The sequence below is a fragment of the Hakea prostrata genome, chromosome 11 (assembly GCF_041222555.1).
Source record: "Hakea prostrata isolate BN-2017 chromosome 11, UWA_Hpros_2, whole genome shotgun sequence".
Classification (NCBI taxonomy): domain Eukaryota; kingdom Viridiplantae; phylum Streptophyta; class Magnoliopsida; order Proteales; family Proteaceae; genus Hakea; species Hakea prostrata.
The window spans coordinates 21373240-21393188 of record NC_142610.1 but is presented as its reverse complement, the minus strand read 5'-3'; the positions used below and the strand labels follow the sequence as shown (position 1 = coordinate 21393188).

Here is a 19949-nt window from a genome sequence, read left to right as displayed (position 1 = left end):
TTATTTGTAGCGTTAATAAGAAGTCCTAGTGAATTTAGGACTTGAAGCTCACTCTCCTAGTTGTGCTCAACATACTAATCCAAATTCAAATAGAACTCTTATAACTAAACTGATTCCTTATCATATCCCAGACTGACTCAAACATCACTTAAATTAAAATAAAACATAAAAAAAGACTATTCTGCCCTCATAACTTAAGTTGGGCAGAATTTACATAGTTAGACAATTAATTAAAATAAAAACCTATTTTTTGTACCGGACCTAAACACTAGACTTATGGGCCCATAGAATAGGCCCAAAAGCACACAAACATGTTAAAAAAAGGCCCAACCGTCTTATCAATCAATCCTAGATTGATTTCAAAGGAAAATAGACCAAATTTGTCCCGACCTGCATCAGTTTGCTCATGTATTACATCTCGGCTTATGTTGTACTTTCTGTTTCTGTCTTTTTACTTCTGACCTCCCTAGGGAGGTGGTTGTAATTTATGCAATACTTCAGCTAATAAATCTAGGCAATAATGCTACTCGCTCAAGCCTATGGTTTTCTGTTCCAAACAACTACTCGCTCTAGCCTATGATTTTCTCTTCCAAACAACTCATTATCCTCTTCCTCTTCTTCAACCTCTATAAAACTAGTTCCTCATTTGTTGTTGATCCTCCAACTTACATTCAATTTATTGTCAGAAGCTGGCATGTTAGGGTGTGAGCCTAATGATACACCATTAGAATCTAATACTCATTTGAAGAGTAAGGATGGAGAAGCAGTAGATATAGGTAAGCTATGAAAGATTTGCAGGACATCTCATTTATTTGTCTGTCACACGAGGCCCAGTACTGCATTTGTTGTAAATGCGGTCAGCCCATGCACGCTTGATCTTCATTTCATTCATCAGGATGCTGCATATAAGATCATGAGGGTACTTAAAGAGTTGAAATCCTCCTCCAAAAGGAATACTGTTCTCTCCTCATAATCATTTATGGGTAGAGACATTTACTGATGCAGACTGAGCAGAAAATCCACATAACATGAGTTCTACTTCAGGTTATTATACATTTCTTGAAGGCAATCTAGTAACTTAGTGTAGGAAGAAGTAGACGGTTGGTTGCTGACCTAGTGTGGAAACTGAAATTAGGGCAATACCCATAGGATATATGAACCTCTGTGGCTCAAGGGACTTCTTCAAGACTAATGTGTTCATGTTAACCTGGATAAGCACCTTTACTGTAACAGCAAATCAGAGACGAGCATTGAACATAATCCACTGAAGCATGCTTAAACCAAGAACATTGAGATTGATCGACACTTCACCAAGTAGAAGTTAAGACCAAGAAGCCATTTGTATAATTGTATCCCTTTGAGTCAGTCAAGTGATAAATTTTCTGATATTCTCAGTAATGGAAATAGTAGTAAGAGTTTCGGATCTATTTTAGCAAGCTAGGAATATTTGACATCTTAGCACCAACTTGTGGGGGGGTGTTGTAATTCTACTGATAAGCATGCATTTACCATTATTTATTTGATTTAATTCCCCATACTTATTTAATTAAAGAGATCTAATTGAGTATTTTTGTGTATTTTTCAGGAATAAGGAGATTTTGGATATTAGAGATAATATGGAGTAAAGTTGGCAAATATATTAGATATTGGTGGATTTTAAATCATGGCATTCAATCTTGCTGCTCAAGAAATCATGAAAAGTGAGATCTTAGCCAAATTGGAAATAGGTGGAGGTCTAAGGAACAAAATTGGTAATAAATCTGAAAATCGGGTAAACAGACCTACCTTCAGTATTTTGGGCATATCTCTCTCGTATGAGCTTGGATTTCGATGATTCAAGATGCTATGAAACGATATTGAAAATATCTACAACTTTCCAGTTTTGAGTTTTTCCAAATTCCGAAAGAATAAAGATCAAATCGACAGGTAAAGAGAGGGGATTCATTGTGTGCGGGAGACATAAAAGAGAAGGCAACCACAGAGAAGAAGAAGACGGCGAATGCGGCTCTCATCTCTCATTGCTGAAGAAGAAGACCACATCTCTCTCTCTCCCTATGTTTCATTTTTATTTTTCTTATGAACTTTGTAATAATGAGTAGCTAGTTCCTTTTCTTTGGGATGTAGATGAACCATGCTTATTTCATTAAGTTGATTGTTCTATATCTTCTAGTTGATTGTGTTTGAGTTTGGCCAAAGATGTTCTATAGCTCAGCGAACTAAGCGTGCCAAGCTTCCGCGAAGGACGATAGTCTTGCGAAGATAGGGCATATCTAGTAAGACCATCCCTAATTTACTTTGAAGTGTAGAGTTATATCGATTAGGAAAAGCATTGGGGATTCGAAATCCCAAAGATCTTCACATATTCACAGTTAACGTTTTACATTAGTTAATAGATTTAGTTTAAATTTAGTTTTGTTAAATTCAATCTTAGTAACTTAGCCTTTTAGTTCCCCATAGTTCGACCCCGTACTTTCTGCTTGCTAGATTAGTATAGGATTTTATTTTTGATTGGTTAGCGACACGATCAAATTTTGCAAAGTAAATTAGGGATGGTCTTCCTAGATATGCCCTATCTTCGCAAGACTATCGTCCTTCACGGAAGCTTGGCACGCTTAGTTCGCTGAGTTATAGAACATCTTTGGCCAAACTCAAACACAATCAACTAGAAGATATAGAACAATCAACTTAATGAAATAAGCATGGTTCATCTACATCCCAAAGCAAAGGAACTAGCTACTCATTATTACAAAGTTCATAAGAAAAATAAAGATGAAACATAGGGAGGGAGAGAGAGAGAGAGAGATGTGGTCTTCTTCTTCAGCAATGAGAGAGATGAGAGCCGCATTCGCCGTCTCTCTCTCTCTCCCTCCCTATGTTTCATCTTTATTTTTCTTATGAACTTTGTAATAATGAGTAGCTAGTTCCTTTGCTTTGGGATGTAGATGAACCATGCTTATTTCATTAAGTTGATTGTTCTATATCTTCTAGTTGATTGTGTTTGAGTTTGGCCAAAGATGTTCTATAACTCAGCGAACTAAGCGTGCCAAGCTTCCGCGAAGGACGATAGTCTTGCGAAGATAGGGCATATCTAGGAAGACCATCCCTAATTTACTTTGAAGTGTAGAGTTATATCGATTAGGGAAAAGCATTGGGGATTCGAAATCCCAAAGATCTTCACATATTCACAGTTAACATTTTACATTAGTTAATAGATTTAGTTTAAATTTAGTTTTGTTAAATTCAATCTTAGTAACTTAGCCTTTTAGTTCCCCATAGTTCGACCCCGTACTTTCTGCTTGCACCAACTTGTGGGGGGGGGGTTGTAATTCTACCCTTGTACTGATTCTAAAAATGTTCCTCGTATTATCATAAATAAGAGGAAGTTGTGGTCAAATAGCACAAGCCATTTCCAGATCTCCACAATATAAAGATAATTCAGCAAAAAATCTACTGATGATAAATGTACCTCTACCCACCTGCAAACCCAGGAGGTACCAGCTTGATCCAACCACATGCCCAGCCAACATGAACATGAGAAGATTAATAACAAAGTTCCCCCATGCTGATTCAAATATGAAGCCTGTTGAGGAACGACCACCAAGCAAAGGCAGGAATCTGTAAAGTTTGGGTAAGTACTGCAGAAGAAGGGTTGCCCGCAGAAGATTCTTAGCAAAGTTCGCAGCTGATGATCCAACATATATGGGTAACACCACCAATATCATAATCTAGACAGGGAAAATAAGCAGAATAGCACAGACTCATCAGACACAGATAAGCAGAAACATACATCAATAAAGCCAAAAACCTGTAATATCAAGTATCAAGTATCAAGTATCAACAAACAAGGATTAGGAAGAGGAAGAATAAAAATAAATAAAAAAAAGAGAAGAAGAAAGAAGAAGAAGGAATGAAGGAAGATAGCATTTTAAATGGAGTTGGCAAGAATTTTCTACCATCAAACTGGCTCAAAACAAATAACAGTATTCAATCATTTCCTTCACATCAATATTTGGATGCTTTAGTAATTCTCCAATATCATACATTGTTTAATAAACTTTACAGTTACAGAAAACAACACCAAGGGTTTGAAGCTACAGAAAGTTGGAAACCACAACAACCCCAAAAAAATAAGAATCTGAGGTCCTAAAACCTTGTCTTATATGCCCATTTAAAAAGCTCTCCAACACCTAATTCAAATCAGAAAGATGAGACCATCCATAAACTTCCAACAATTATATAAAGGTTAAAAATCGGTATGATATAACCCACGCCCTATAATCCCACAATCCAAAGGTTTGGTGTCATACCTCCCACATTTCAGCTACATGGAGAAGGATTTCACAAAGACTGCTAGAATTGGCTCCCGGTGATTGCCACCTGTAAAATTTGCTTGTCTTCCTCAACCATACATTTACCCTAGTTGATTTTTCAAAACTTCAGCTAGAGGTCATTAAACGGTCCCCAAATTTTGATCATAGACAATGATATGAAAACCATGTTAACCAAATTTGGGCCCAAACCAAAAACTACCTTATGGGCCGGCAGTTATTGACAGTACTGTGATGTGATGCCATCTACAATGTTTTACCAAGTTCCCATGAATATTTTCATTTGAGTTGTAAAAATTCCAGTTTAGATGAATAGATGCAATGGTTAACATATACCCAATGTTTCCTTGACCTAGCAAATTTTATGAATCAAACAACCTGTAAGACAGGTTTATGGACAAAACCCACAGAAAAGAATAGACAGATATAAAGGATTTAAATAACTTGAGAACCAAAAATTGCATGTAGCCGGAAATCAGATTGAATGTGACAGCATATAGGATGTTAAAAGTAAGAGAAAATTAGTGTGACTTCAGTTCAGCAGATCTACCAAACTTTAGTTCTGGTAGAGATGTAGAGGGGATCTTTAGGGACATGATGAAATTATAGGCCGGAAAATGTGCAAAAGACTATGCAAATAGGGTTGTAGGCTTTGTAGCCATGGTCATGACTCTTGGCTTCAAGAGAAAGCAAGACAACAGCCTAGTGCAATACAATTTACTACCTGATTTTTACCAGGTTGTGGGATACTTCAAAAAATTCAACCTGAACCCGGTAGAACAGTCAATGAGAGTTCAATTACCTTTGGCTACAAATCAGGATTAATGACTGTTGAAGTATATGCAAGTTTGGGCTATTTTACTATTCATGTTACTGTTCACATGAACAATATTATGCTAGTGATGCTACTCTACTTTCTATTTCTAATGTAGGAGCCTTGCTACATAAGTTTTGGGAATTTCTAGAAAGCATAGTTTCTATTTTGGTGGTAGTTTCTATTTTCAGAACTTTCTATTTTAGGACTAGAAAGTTACTAAAGCTGTAATTTTTTGTTTCTTTTTTTTTCTAAAGGACAATTACTTGTCGCTCAAGTTGTATTAGATTCATTAGAAGCTATAAATAAAAAGGCTCTGTGATTCTAGACTCTTTAGCTAGAATCACAGACCTCTTCTACTGGTGCTTCATCTCTCTTCTCTTCTTCTTCTTCTCTCTTTTCTCTGTTCAAGTTCAGCTGTTGTTTTGATTATTTAAAGCTTGTTTTCTAACAATGACTACAGCAGTTTGATTTTAAATAAAATGTTTCATATCAAAATAGCATTTCCATGTAAAGGATGCAGTTCTCAAATCATGAATGCTCTTGCTTTTTTTAGAGAACAACTGCTGGAGAGGGTTTGTAAAAACCTGAGTGAGCAGGACTTGTTTTGCTTCTTATCAAGAAATATATTTTATCTTTCTTAAGAGGGGTAAGAGGGGAAAAGCGCTAACAGTGTGAAAGAAAAACTCCACCTGAGGTAGTGGTAATACTACAAATAGATCAAGCAAGAAATAACCACGAAGGTAATGGAGAGCAATTTTCTTTGGATGGACAACAAAATCTCCAGCACCCACCACTCTTGACTCTGGAGCAACATAAGCCAACCTAAACTGCAAAGACAACGGCATACATTGGATGAGGTTGGCACTCCACAACAATAATAACCACAGGTAGAGAACAAGAAAAAGTTGCTGAAATATTTTATTTGAGCAGAACATACATAATTATGACGGAATTTCAATTTAAAATTTTGAAACTGCAGACTAAATCTTGGCAAAAAGCATGAAGTCTGTAAGAACTAGAAAGTCAGATTTAACCATACAGCACCTGTAAAAACTAGAAAGTCAGATTTATACAGCATCAAACTACCTTGACAAGATCATAGCAGTTCCATTCTCAAAATAGATGATGTAATCATGGAAGCAGCATAACTAACATTTTATCAACGTCAATGAGTTGCACTGCTTATATGCTCACCTTGAACGCTACCCTAGGATGAAATGGAGCTCACCCTTCAATGTGTCTCTGTTCAGGACTGCTAACTATGGCTATAGCATCCTTATTATCACAAGAAAGCCACATAGGCCCCTCAGTATCAAACCCAACTCTTGGGCCAAACTTTTCAATCATACAAATTCAGACAAAATTGACGAGCCATGGCTCTAAATTCAGCCTCTACACTTGACCTACTCAAAATAGGATGGTCTTGATGCAACCAGGTTCCCATCCACTAATGCCATCCAGATGTAGACCTACTGCCAAAGATAGATCCTGCACAATCAATGTCAATGTAGTCTTTAATCCTCAAGTGGTTGTGTCTGGTGTATGGTAACCCTTTCCCAAATGTGGACTTCAAGTACATGAGAATGAGATTCAACGGCATATCCCTGTACCATCTAATTGCAGTTGACTACAGGGATCCATGCTCTCCAGTATGCTCGATTCAAACTTCTAAGTCACACAAAATATGAGACCAAAGCGATACATGTCTTCCCTCACCAATTCATCAACAGTTATGTTATGCCTGCCTCTGGCTTCTTTTAGTTCCTTCAGTATGAATCAAATCACTTGTCTGAACTGGCATATCCTAAGGCCTTTGAACCAAAGTTTAAAATCCTGTCTTGTCTCAGTGTCTTGACAAGGTCGAGACAGCCAAGATACCAAGATTTCACCAAAATTTCGGCAAAACATGTTACAATAGTGTAGCCTGTTTCGGTGGGTTTTAGGAGGTTTTCGGGTCTGGTTTTTTGTGTATAGCCTAATTTGATGCCAATAAACACAATGCCAATGTTGCTTTTTATTAGAATCTAATACAAAAAGGTGTTCCTGATTTGCACATGCACTGCTTTATGCAGATGAAAATGGAACATGTATTTTCACAAATGTAAACATGGATATACAAGAGAACAATGAAACGTTCATCAAAATGCAAGAACAAATATCTAGAAGTAGTCAAATCTCAATTACAATTCACAACCCCTTGAAATTCTTGAAGTTTCACCAAAATTTCACCGAGATGCCGAGATTTCGTTGAATTTTGTCAATCAACTAACAAAATTTTCATCTCAGCCCCGGTTTCGTCTAACCAAGGTCGAGACATGCAAAATTTTGCCTAATACATTGTTCATGACTGCACAGAGCATATTGAAGTTGAATGTCATTTTGTTCAAGAGAAGCTACAAGCCTACAACAAGGATTGATATATCCTAGCCATGTCCATATAAGGGAACAAGTAGTAGATCGATTCACCAAGGCATCGGGGAGCAAGTTGATTATATTCGTAACAAGCTGGGCATGAACGAAATGCATGCTCCAGCTTGAGGGGGAGTGTTAGAAGGGTATTTTGGGCAGACAAAGAGCTCATCAAGATTCTAGATGGAATTAGGGGCTGAAGTTTGAATTTGATAGGGATTTCTAATCCTATTTTCATTTGTAACTTGTTTTCCTGCTTTCCTATGCTGATTAGGCTTGTAATATGTTCCCATAAGTAACGCTAGAAGGCATTACAGGCTACGCAAGTTCCTATGAAGCTCCACAGCACATCATGGGCTCTTCTTCTCTGTTTTTCACTTCTGTCCTCCTAAGTCTGAGTGCTATTTACATAATCCATGAAGCAAACCCTACATTGTTGGGATAAAGGCTGAGTTTTTATGGGGTACAGAATAGAGAAGAAAGATAAAGAAGATAGGAGGAAGAAGGGGAAATCTTAGAAGAATTAGTCTTGAAGAAGAGGAAGAGGGACAAGAACACTCATAAGAAGAAGATAAGAGGAGGAGAGAGGGGGGCGGCTGCAAATGCACAAAGCTAAAGCTTCAATTCATATTTTTCTATTCCATCCTCAATAAGCTAATTACAACTTTACAAGTATTTAAATAATAAAAGAGACTTACTTCAATACAAAACAAACTATAGTAGGACTCTTGGTAATTTAAAACGAACTAAAAAACCATACAAGGACCCTTAGGAATTTAAAACTGACTCAAACTGATCTTGGATATCCACCCGATAAAAATCTAATTACAGAATTATCCCAATAAATAAATAACAAAATCCTAAATTATCTCTAAAACTCCCGCAAAACAGTTCCCATTTTATCTCCTTGCAAGATGGACTTTTGGTCCACCAAATTTGAATCTATCTCCATGCAAGCTGGACTAGGGACCCACCAAATATGAAAGTAATCATTTAAGTTACTGTTCACGGTACTGTAGCATGAACTGTAATATCTGGTTCTGCTGCATCAGTTTCTGTACCATTCATAGACAAGGTGATTTTGTACAAAAACTATAAATATTATAGTACATTATTCAAAAAACTACTCATGCAATGATAACGTAGTAGAGAATCTGCAAAGGATTCAACGCCAGACAAGTATGACTCTCCCAACTTTCATGAGATTTCTTCATAGACTGCTGGCAATTTCTGCCATCAATTCCAGAACAGTCCTTAATATTCCAGCCCCAATTCCATATCTGAAATCGTTATATCTAGCCATCTATACAACTCATTCATAAGGATGACATATTGAGGCACTCAGGAATGTTTCCTTATCGGCCAAATTGTATCATTGTGAAAGGTTAAGGTGTGCAGGCTAATATCATGCCATCAGTTGATAACTAGCCAGCTAGCCTTTTATGCATCAGTCTCTTTTTCTCAGGAGGAAAACTAACCCCCTTTTGAATTCCCATCCACAGTTCATTTAGATTTAAGCGGAAAGGATAACAAAGATATTGCATCAATTAAAAAAAGATTACGAAGCTAGTAAGATAGCTTACCTGAATAAGCATGTGTATGAAATAAATGAAATCCGTAACTGTTCTAAAAACAACAAGCGTTGTCGTCAAGGTAGAGTTAAGAACTATGCATTTATTATCCTGTTTTCAGAAAGAAAAACAAGTAAATGAAGAGCTCTCAATGTAATGGATGGGGGGGAAGGAAAAACAAAAAGGTGCAACATGATAATCAATGTGAAGAGAAAAGAGAAGAAAGAAGTCACATATAAACAGAAGAGAAACCTGATGATACAAATTAAACATGGGAGTTCTACTTTCATCAATCAAAACCGAAGCAATGCCAGCAAAAAAGATTCTATAAACCTACGATTAAAATTGAACAAGGCCAAAGAGCCTCTGCTATGCTATAAACTAAATCATAACATGGGGAAAAAAAAATAGATGGCAGAAATAAGTCACTCCAAAAATGGTTAAGGAATTCAAAAGCATACTCTATATAGCCGTGAGTCTAAGAGAAAGTCATCATGAGGGGACAAAGATTTCAACATTTGGTTACACCCAACAGATCTGGATTGAAAGGAATCACAGAATGTTCAGAATAAGACAAGAAATAAGGGTCAAGTAGTAGAAACCGATATTTAAGATGTTCTGACCAAGTGTAGAGTTCTAACCATATAAGGAGAGCAGAGGGTAAAGTCAGTGTACATAGCTGAAAAGTAGAACATACTTATTTGCTCAGAGCAATAGGGTTCCCCAGCTTGTTTTTTAATCAAACAACCCCACTAGCAGAATCAGTAGTAACCAATGGATGTTTAATCAGAGATCCCACTGGCAGGCTTTCTCTTTTTTCTTTTTCTTTTTTTTTTTCCTTTTTTTTCCCTTTTTTTTTTTTTTTTTTTTTTTTCCTTTTTTTCCTTTTGTTTGTTTGTTTGTTTGTGTGTGTGTGTGTGTGTGGCCTTCCGAAGCTCGTCTATGGATCTAGATTAGGTATTCCATCTATGGAAGTTTGGCTCCATCCAAGAGTGCAAAAGGTAGGCACCAAGAAGCTTCCTTGTCAGCAATTGAGGAGCTCCCAAATGTGGAAGTGAACCAACCACATTCAATGTTAAAAGGCTGCGGGCATCCAGATCAAGGCCAAATGGAGGCATAAGCGAGGAGCCAAATGGGTCCAAAGAAGAGGCAGGCATAGAAGAGGTGAGGGATGGTCTCCTCATCAGTGCAAAAGATGTAAGAGGGATTGACTTGGATGTCTCAACTGATAATGAGGGCTTGGGTGGGAAAGTAGTGGGTTCTCCAGACAATGAAGGCATGGCAGGGAACATGACCTTTGAACCAAGTAAGCATGGCCCAAGGAAAGGGGGGAGGGGGTGCGGATGTGATTCCAAGCAAAAGCAATGGAGAAGGGGGTGTTTCTGGAGGGAAGCTAGAGGAGCGGATCATGGGAGAGAGGAGAACAAGCCAAATGAAATCTAACTCCAAATTGAAGGGGGAAGGAGGGGTCCAAGATCCAAAACTAATGAAACAGGAGAGGTTGGAGAGTCTAGGAATCCCAGAAGAGTAGATTGCCCTAGCTCTGACCAAATGGTAAAGGATACTAAGGGAGTGCCATGGTTCGAGCCAAAAGAAGATGTTGGAGCCATCCGCTTTTCTAAAACTCTAAAAGGCATAGCAGAGAGGACCAGGTGGCAAAGGGAGATGAGTTTTAGCCAAATCCATGAGGAATTCTCAGAAGGAACCATTCTTGAGGAGATAAGAATAGACCCAGCTGACCCAAATGAAGCTGCCTTTGGGGGCGATTCTCCAAATGATATTGATGAGCCCAACAATATTAAAATCTCTAATTCTATGGAACTTTGGGTCTCTAGACATTCAGCCAACTAATTGGATGGAGGGACTTGGAAGCTTCTTTACCTTTCTAGAGAAAGCTATAGAAGAGGGATTCAATGGCAAGGATGATGGATTTTGGAAGGCAAAGATTCCACACTAGTAGATATAGGAGGATTGGAGGAGACCTGGAAAGGAACTTCAAACAATCAAACTAAAACAGGACTTGAGGCTAAGCCCAGATTCAATAAAAACGATTTTCTGATTGTAGAATTGGATGAGTTGTTTAGAAAAATTGATTTAATCAATAGATTCAACACAAGCCTACCAACATAGAAGAGAAGCTTACCTTTCCATAGTTGTAGCTTTTCCCAAAAAAAGGTCAAGCATGGGGTGCAACAATGGCCACAAAGACAAGCAGGGATGAGGGGGAGCCTGAGGTATTTGACAAGGAGGGAGCTAGGGAGGCTCTTGTTTGCTTATGCAGGGAATCAAGAGGAGCTGGCAGTTCTAGCAATGAAATTACAAGCAATCCATAAAGGCTGCAATACTGCATTGACAAAGGATCGTTGAAGGTTTACATCAGATTTGATTCCAAGCTGGCCATTGACACTATTAATGGGCAAGTACAAGGGCCTTGTACAAGGGATGGTCTCCTCATCAGTGCTAATTTGATCCATTAAAGGGAGTCTAGACACATGTGGAGAGAACAAAACCAACCAGCAGATCCCATGGCAGGGCTTAAGTTGAACTCTCAGTGCAGCTGCACTGAGAACCAGATGAGTTCCCCCTGACCTGGAAGACATTGTAAAGAAAGTTGCAAAGTCATGTCTTTTACAGGGTGTAACTGGGTTTTTGTTTCCTGTATGGAATACATGTTAGGAAGAAATGCATTCCTTAGTTGCAGTCTCCACCACCCCGACCCCCACCTTCCCTTATGTTGCAACGGGTGGGCGGGCGGGCGCCCTGGGGCAGGGGTGTTCTGTGCCTATTCTGTACACTTTCCCTGATCTAATACCAAGCTTACTTATCACAAAAATAAATAAATAACCTTTTGGTTATTTGAGTGATATGAGGTTCTGAATCCATGCATTGTTATTCACCAAATTGATAGCTCAGTAGTTATTTCTGTAACATAAATCCATCTAACCCCGTTGATCAATTCCATCAACCATTGCAGTCTATCTCCATTTTCTTCCCTATCTTTTCAAATCGAAACAAGTAAAAACAGAAAATTTGACTTCAAGGGAACCCAAACCTCCAGTTGCAAAACTTTTGGGCTACAGATGATCAATTTCATTGATTCTCAGCCTTAACTGAACAATGCAAATGGAATCAGACAATTCCACTTATAACTTGAACAATATCCAATGTCTATATACAAGAAAATAGGAACTCAAACTAACCTAACGAAACTAAAAACTATGTGGACTCTGAAAATTCTCAAATGACTTAACAGGAGAAAAGAGTGCAATTGTGCATGCACATGTGGAAGGTTTGGGGGTTCCAACTTACCAAAGCTTACCTTACAGCCCTACGCAGTCTGGTTCAACTTTACCCTTTGCTAGTTCAGTTTCCTTGCAAGATCTTAAATTTGGCCCTTGATTGGTTTCCAATTTCAAGGCAGTGCAGTTTCAGCTACATCTTCTTTCTCTATCTTCTCTTCTTGGAGCTGCTGTTTCAGCTACATCTTCTTTCTCTTCTTCTTCAGTTGCAACAGAAAGCAAAGCCGCTGCAGCTTCATTCTTTTCTTGGACAACCATCTTCTTCTTTATCTTGTATTCCCTTCTATATTCTTCTAAGTTCATTTTCAATTTTCTCTGTTTTAAACCCTATCCTTCATTGTCTGGCTAGTTTCCCCTCTTTCTCAAGTCAAGGCATCTTGATAGAAAACAATCAAACTTGGCGTTCACAAACCACCTAGGCACATAGGCATAGCCTACAGCTTGACAACTAAGGGAAGATCAAAATAAAATTGCATGCTTGATGGCAAATCAGGATGCTTGAACTAAGACGCAAGGACAATAGCTTTCTACGTTGGCATCATCATAAAGCAGTATCTTCAAGTATTGTGGGGAGTCTATTATAATGAAAGGTCACTAGAACTTTACAGGATGTCCTTGAGAAGGATATTGATAGTTTATCAAGTGTATCACGTTTGGGATTACTCTCTGCAAGTTCATACACTAATATAGTTGAAGTTATGAAGAAGAAAACTGACATGTATAAACGTTACAAAGCAATAAAATCATGTGAAAGCCTAAGAAAAGAGTAATACTCTTAAGTCTTTTAGTAATATGTCGAGACATCAAAGAATGCTTCCCAGAATGCAAGGCAATAGGATTATACCTCTTGAACAGTAAGCAAGAAGAAGAACAAAGGATCTACAAAAATTGCCACCAAGCATGCAATTACAAAAAAACTATTCCATTGTTGAACAAATTTAGCATGAGGATTCATGACGCCAGGAATGAGTGGCTGTAGAGAGTTAAAAATCTTCCTTGCCCAACCTTTCCCATAGAAAGCATCATGCAACTACAATGAAACACAGGTGAAAGAAAAATTGCATGAGCATGTGCAATGCATGTCAACATTCAAAATGATAAGAGAATATCAGTTAAGAAAAAAGCAATTACAAATAGGAAAAGAAGACTATAATAAAGCGCTCATTGTAAGCAACACCACCAGAATATAAAACTTCAACTCTTATGATCAGGTGCAGGATTCGCACAGGTGCAAAGTTCTTTTCAATTCTAAGCCTAAAACAAAATAAGAATCCAAAATAAAGGTTCCAAACACAACCAGATACTAGGGTTTTCAACTGTAGCCCCTGACAATAAATAAGATGAACGACTAAGGAAGAGAAAGGCTGGGAATAACCCAATCAGCATATTGATTTCCAAAAAGAAGAATTAAAATATGTTTCATGAGATATTTATAGACTGTTGAACTGTTGGATTCTATTAGGAGTCTAATAAGAGTTTGTATAGGAGTTAAATTAGAGTTTGCATTCATGTAAACTTCTATTCCTTGTAATAGTCTACTTTCCACTTAATTATAAATAGAGGGCTTGAGATCATGGATCAATAAGCCATTCTACTACAATCGTTTCTTTCAACATGGTATTAGAGCCTAAGTTCGATTGAAGAATTTTTTCCTTCTGCAAAACCCATCGCAGATTTTTTGCAGATTTTCTCTTTCTTCTGCTACCGTAAAACCCATCGCAGTTGCAGAATTTTCTGCAACCATCGCAGGAATTTTCTGCAACTATCGCAGACATTCAAATTCCTCTTTTTTTCTCTGCAACTATCACAGATATTCAAATTCAGAAATTTTCTGCACCAATCGATTCTTCAGTTTTGGATGGACAGAAATCTGCCACTGCAAGAACAAGAAAAAGGAGGGAAAGAAGAAGAGAAGAGGAACCCTGCTTATACCATCACCGCTACATCTCTTATCGAGCCAGAAGCCATCGAAATTCCCTCAATTTTTTTTCACCCATCGTTTTTTTCTGGCATACCATCACCGCTGCATCTGCACCCATCGCAAACCCTTGCAACCCACAGTTCTGTTTTTTCAATTCTTCAGTTCCACTGCACCCATCACAAACCCTCGCAACCCATCTCCTTTTTTTTTTTTTTTCACTGTTCTTCAGTACCCAATGCACTACAGTGGGTTCGATTAGGGAAGACCAGGAAGAAAAGGAAAGAAGAAGAGAAGAAAGAGAAGAAACACCATCGCTGCTGCTACTTGCTTCGTCTCTCCAGCTTTTGGGACTTCAAGAAGAAGAAGAGAAAACGAATCAGACTGAACCAGGTAAACAATAAATCTTGGTCGAACCATATTTTGGTTCTCTCCAACTTTAGACCATATTTTGGTTCTCTCTGAATTTAGACCAAACCAGACCATTGCATATTTGGCCAAACCATATTGTTATTTTGTTTCTTATAATCTGCTATTCTGAAGAAGAAAAGAAAAAAAAAAGGGAGAAAAATTTTGTCTTACATTGTTTGGCTATTGCATTCTGCGACGTTTTAGTTTTTCTCAAAAGGTGAAGACCGAAGAACTGCACACACTTTTTTCAACATGACCACTATCGATGGTACTACTACTCCCACTGGATCCGAATATTTTCCCACTCTTCATTCTCTTTCGGTAAGATTTGACGGCACAAATTATTTGATCTGGTCTCGATCTGCTTACCTGACTATTGCTGGAAGAAGATTAGTTGGATACATTACGGGCACCACTATCAAACCCACTACCGCAGGTGTTTTACAGGATAAATGGATATCAAATGACTCTTATTATGTCATTCCTTTTGAATTCCATGCATCCAAATATTGCCCGGGGTTACCTATTACTTGATACTGCAGCCCAAATCTGGAAGGCTACTACTGAAACATATGGACAATTGGGGAATGATGCACAGGTTTATGAGCTACGAAAGAAGCTTCATGAGACTACCCAAAAGGAACTAACTGTGGCCCACTATTATGCTAAGTTGCGATATCTTTGGCAAGAGTTGGATCATTATGGGGATTATCACCCCACTAATCCAGATGATGTGGCGACATATAAGAAGTACATTGATAAGATTCGAGTATATGACTTATTGGCAGGTTTGAACGTGGAGTACGATCAGATCAGAGTGCAAGTCTTAAGTTGTTCTCCCTTTCCTACACTAGAACAGTCTTATGCTCTTGTTCAGTGTGAGGAAAGTCGTCGATTAGTCATGCTTCATACTCCTATTATGGAGAAATCAGCTTTATAGTCTGTTCGCACTAAATCTGATCCGGCTAAGGAGATTGTCAAGTGTGAGCACTGTCACAAACCATATCATACCAAGAAAAATTGTTGGAAACTGCATGGGAAGCCTGCTGATTTTGAGCAAAAACGAGCACAAAGACAGGGAAAACCAAAGGCTAATCTTTCTGAGACAGTTTCCACCACACCCTCTACAGACGTTGGTTTTTCATAGGAGGAGTTCGCTACTCTACGACGTATTCTGCAGTCTTCTACTGCCAGTATAGCCTCGACCACTGCTTCCTCTACAACCCCTACCAATTCCTACCTTGCTACTTCCGGATCTAGTCACGGGGAAGGAGATTGGTCGTGGTAAATGGAATTTATTTGCTCGAGGCGATTGGAGGATCTACTTCTGCTTTGACTACATCTTCTAATCCGGTCCATTCGGTAATATCAAACCTTCATCAGTGGCACCGTAGGCTCGGTCATCCACCTTTCAAATTTTGTCATTTTCTCTAGATTTGTTTTTCATGATACTTTCATCTTACCATTACAATTTCTTCCTGTCCAAGTTTCCCCATTGGCTTGAATTTTGTCTTAAGCCATTATCTTACCTTGGTGGACCATGGACCATATTATTTAGGGATTTCCTTTATTCTTGTTTTCCCACGTGTAAAGCTACACGTGAGGGGGAGATTGAATCTCTATTACAATTCAATGCCTTTCATGTAGACTTCCTTATGTAGAATTTGATCTTTGTTACCTTTGCAAGTTTGTTCCTTACCTTCGCAATCTTCCACTTTGGAGATCTAACATTGCTATAGAGCTATCTTTTTGACTGTGCATAACTTGATCTCTGTTAACCCCCGAGATTTGCCCCTTAACTTGACATTTTCCCTTCGGAGATCTAACCTTGCAAAAGATTTGTCGTTTGACCTTTACAGAACTTGATCTCTATTACCTTTGGAGATTGTCACTTATCTTGACAAATTTTCCTCTACCTTTGGAGATTGTCCCCTTGGCAAACATTCCCTTTAAAGATCTAACATTGCTACAAATCAAAACTTTCACTTTGGCTATTTTACCCTAGCAATTGTTACCCCAAAAATATATTTTCCCTCAGATTTGCGCAGAAATTTAGTCTTCTCAACATTTGAAGATTTTACCTTTTTTCTTGGGCGTTCTTCCTTGGAGACATAAAGTTGCAGTAAAGATGAGGACAAAGCAAATGGAAGTCTATAAGGCAGACGTAATCTATAAGTTTGAAGATCAAATTGCAAATGTTTACTTGGACAGATGTTTTATACTTTTTTGGTCAAGTTGGCATGTGTGATATCCATGCCTCAACTTGAGGGGGAGTGTTGGATTCTATTAGGGTCTAATAAGAGTTTGTATAGGAGTTAAATTAGAGTTTGCATTCATGTGAACTTCTATTCCTTGTAATAGTCTACTTTCCACTTAATTATAAATAGAGGGCTTGAGATCATGGATCAATAAGCCATTCTACTACAATTGTTTCTTTCAACATGAACCTTAACTTGTCCTATTTTTAACCAAAAAGACAAACAAACCTCACTAAAATTCTAAAACTAATAAATAATGAAAATCCTGACACCACAACACCACTTGAATAACTTGATCTTAATTCTTAATGTTCCTGATACAAGTACAACTCAAGATCACAAGATCTTGGCCTCATTTGACAGTTTACCTAATAACTTTTCAATAAAACAAGTAAATTTGACTTCCAAATTAACTGTTACGGTTAAGAATGCCACATCTGAGGATAACGATATCTTGCCATGACTGGACACATACTAGACACCATATTTGTTCCCCTTGAACTCCATATCAACATTATATATAAGAAAGGCCTTTGTCATATTAGACAAGCCAGCTCACCCAACTTCGTATCAAATCCTAATACCTTGGATGCTTTCTCTTTTCAAATCCACCTCCAGTGGGATGACTTCTAAAGCAATCAAGGCATCAACTTCCCTCACCCACCAAGTATGGTAGGATGAACACGCCACGAGGTTTGTTGCACCACAGCTACCTCACTGACCACTGGTAATCCCACTGACCCAATTGACCATAGTGCTCAATTGCCCACCCACTGCCAGCACTATGACCTCTAATTTTTCTGTGGAACCCCACTACACACCGCCAAGGCCCATGTTGGCCCGGTGTCCTGCGACCAGGCTTCATCAGCCATCTCTGGTTCTCACCAGAGGTCCTCTGCCTCCACGAGGCCCCTATAGCACATAATCAAGATCCATACCATGACCCTCATTGCAAGTCATGGCCTCACAATGGCCCCTGCTGCTGCTTGTTGGCCTCACCTAGCCCTTGTTTTTTATGATTGGCCTTGCCAGACATGATGACACCTATCTACCCGTGATTGACCTTTACCAACCATTACTACCACTCACCACTTGATGTTGGACTCCCCCCGTCCCATTTAGGCCTTGCCACCTACTCACTTGTCTCACCTAGTCCCTCTCTCCTTAGCTCCACCAGTGACTACTTCATGACTCAGGAACCATTCCCTTGAAATCTTTTTTTCTTTCAAACACCAATAATCAGTCCCAAAGAAAGTATCCTTTCTTAGTTGTATTAAGCAACCTGTCCTATGGCAAAAAGCAACAACTGCATGGCAGAAGGACTCAACCAAACTTGTTGAAACCACCAAGACTTATCAATGTCACAAGAAACCAAGATGAGATAGTGGAGTTTGAAATATCCCTGGTTTCAACAGGTTTCAACAAGTTTTGATTCACAAGTTCTGACCTAGCTAGCTATATAAGTATCACTTGTCTCCATTGAAACTTGAAGAAACGTCACTAGAAACCAGAACAAGCAGTCTACACGTCACTTATCCCCACAGGCACTTTTTTACGCCAAACACGGTTTGATAATGTTTCCTTTAGTTGAGATAGTGAATACCCCTATTTGAATCCAATAAGGGCATACCCCTATTTGAATCCAATAGGGGTATACCCCTATTTGAGATTGTGAATACCCCTATTTGAATCCAATAAGGGCTCCCACACTGTGGGGTCTGGGGAAGGGACTTTCTAGGCAACCTTACCCCTGCTTTATTTTTGCAGAGAGGCTGATTCGAACACGCGACCTCCAGCGCAAAATGCTAGGTTCTTCTCAAACCTAAATGTGTAATAAATCTTAATAGTAGAACATTGCTAAATATTAGACGTATGGTAGAATATTCATTTGATGCCCAAAAAGAATTCATTCATAGCAATTCCAAAAGCATTCGGAATCTCGGATACCAAATTTCCACAGCTCCCCAGATTTCAAGGTATTCCAAAAATGATCTTTTGTTATTTTTTTGTGGATTTGGATGATTTCTGCAACACGAGTTCTTGTGTATTTTCTGTAATGCATGAACTAGTCCATTTGTGTCTTCAAGAAATGGTCTATGATTGGAAGCCATCTTTGTGTATTCCTTGAGCATTATAATACACTTCAAAAGCCCCTTATAGGTCCCTTCTTCTATTCCCTTTTTGTCTCTACTGCATTAGCTCTAAAACAGAACTTTCAATTCATTTGTGAGTGATGCTGCTATAAATTCAAATTGTGCTCATGTTTGGGGGTGGGATTGTGCAAGGAAGGTGAGCTCTTTTTATTGGGAGATTTACCTAGATTTTATACAGTTTAATTTTGGTATTATAATCTACGTCAATTGATTCTATGATTTTGTTTGGTTCAAGTCCAAGATGTTTCGAGAATTCAGAAATCATAAATGAAAATATTAAGCTTTCACGCATATGAGAAAAGTACATTAGAGAGACGAGCTGTAGCTTTTTTTTTTTTTTGGATGATTAAATAATTCATTACCAAAGAGAATAAAAGAAAATACAAGAGCACAAGGGACAGAGCCAGACAAAGCGAGAAAGAGGCCTCAACTAACAAGCAACCTAAGAGGCGATGAGCCTAGCAATTACCTAAGAGCAACAATTAAAGCAAACTAGTTATACAAGCATAACTAGTCCAAAGCCAAACTAAGAAATAAACTAAGCGACATCGAGCCAAGCAACTATTTAAGGGCAACAATAATAGCAAACTGGTTACACAGCACAACAGGCCCATAGCCATATAATCAAACTAGGAAATAACCATGGAAGTGGACCAAAGGGGCCCCAGCTAAACCGACGAGCTCTAGCTTTAACAACTCCATAACCTCAAGTTTTGAATATTTTGAGGCATTAGCAACTCACCATGGTGTTTCATACAAACTTCCCCCCCCCCCTCCTGTCTAAT

The 19949-nt window shown here is 38.4% G+C and overlaps 1 protein-coding gene across 1 annotated transcript in view; it reads right to left on the bottom strand.

Annotated features, from left to right (window-relative positions):
- The window catches only part of LOC149000830 (putative cyclic nucleotide-gated ion channel 20, chloroplastic), an 89187-nt gene that overhangs the window by 52433 nt on the left and 16805 nt on the right, over positions 1-19949 (bottom strand). Inside the window, exons 3-6 of the mRNA XM_089139402.1 lie at positions 13269-13454; positions 9138-9236; positions 5835-5972; positions 3477-3725 (exon numbers count right to left, since the gene is read on the bottom strand). Of these exons, the coding sequence (XP_088995528.1) occupies positions 3477-3725; positions 5835-5972; positions 9138-9236; positions 13269-13454 (672 nt within the window). The remainder of the gene's footprint in view (positions 1-3476; positions 3726-5834; positions 5973-9137; positions 9237-13268; positions 13455-19949) is intronic.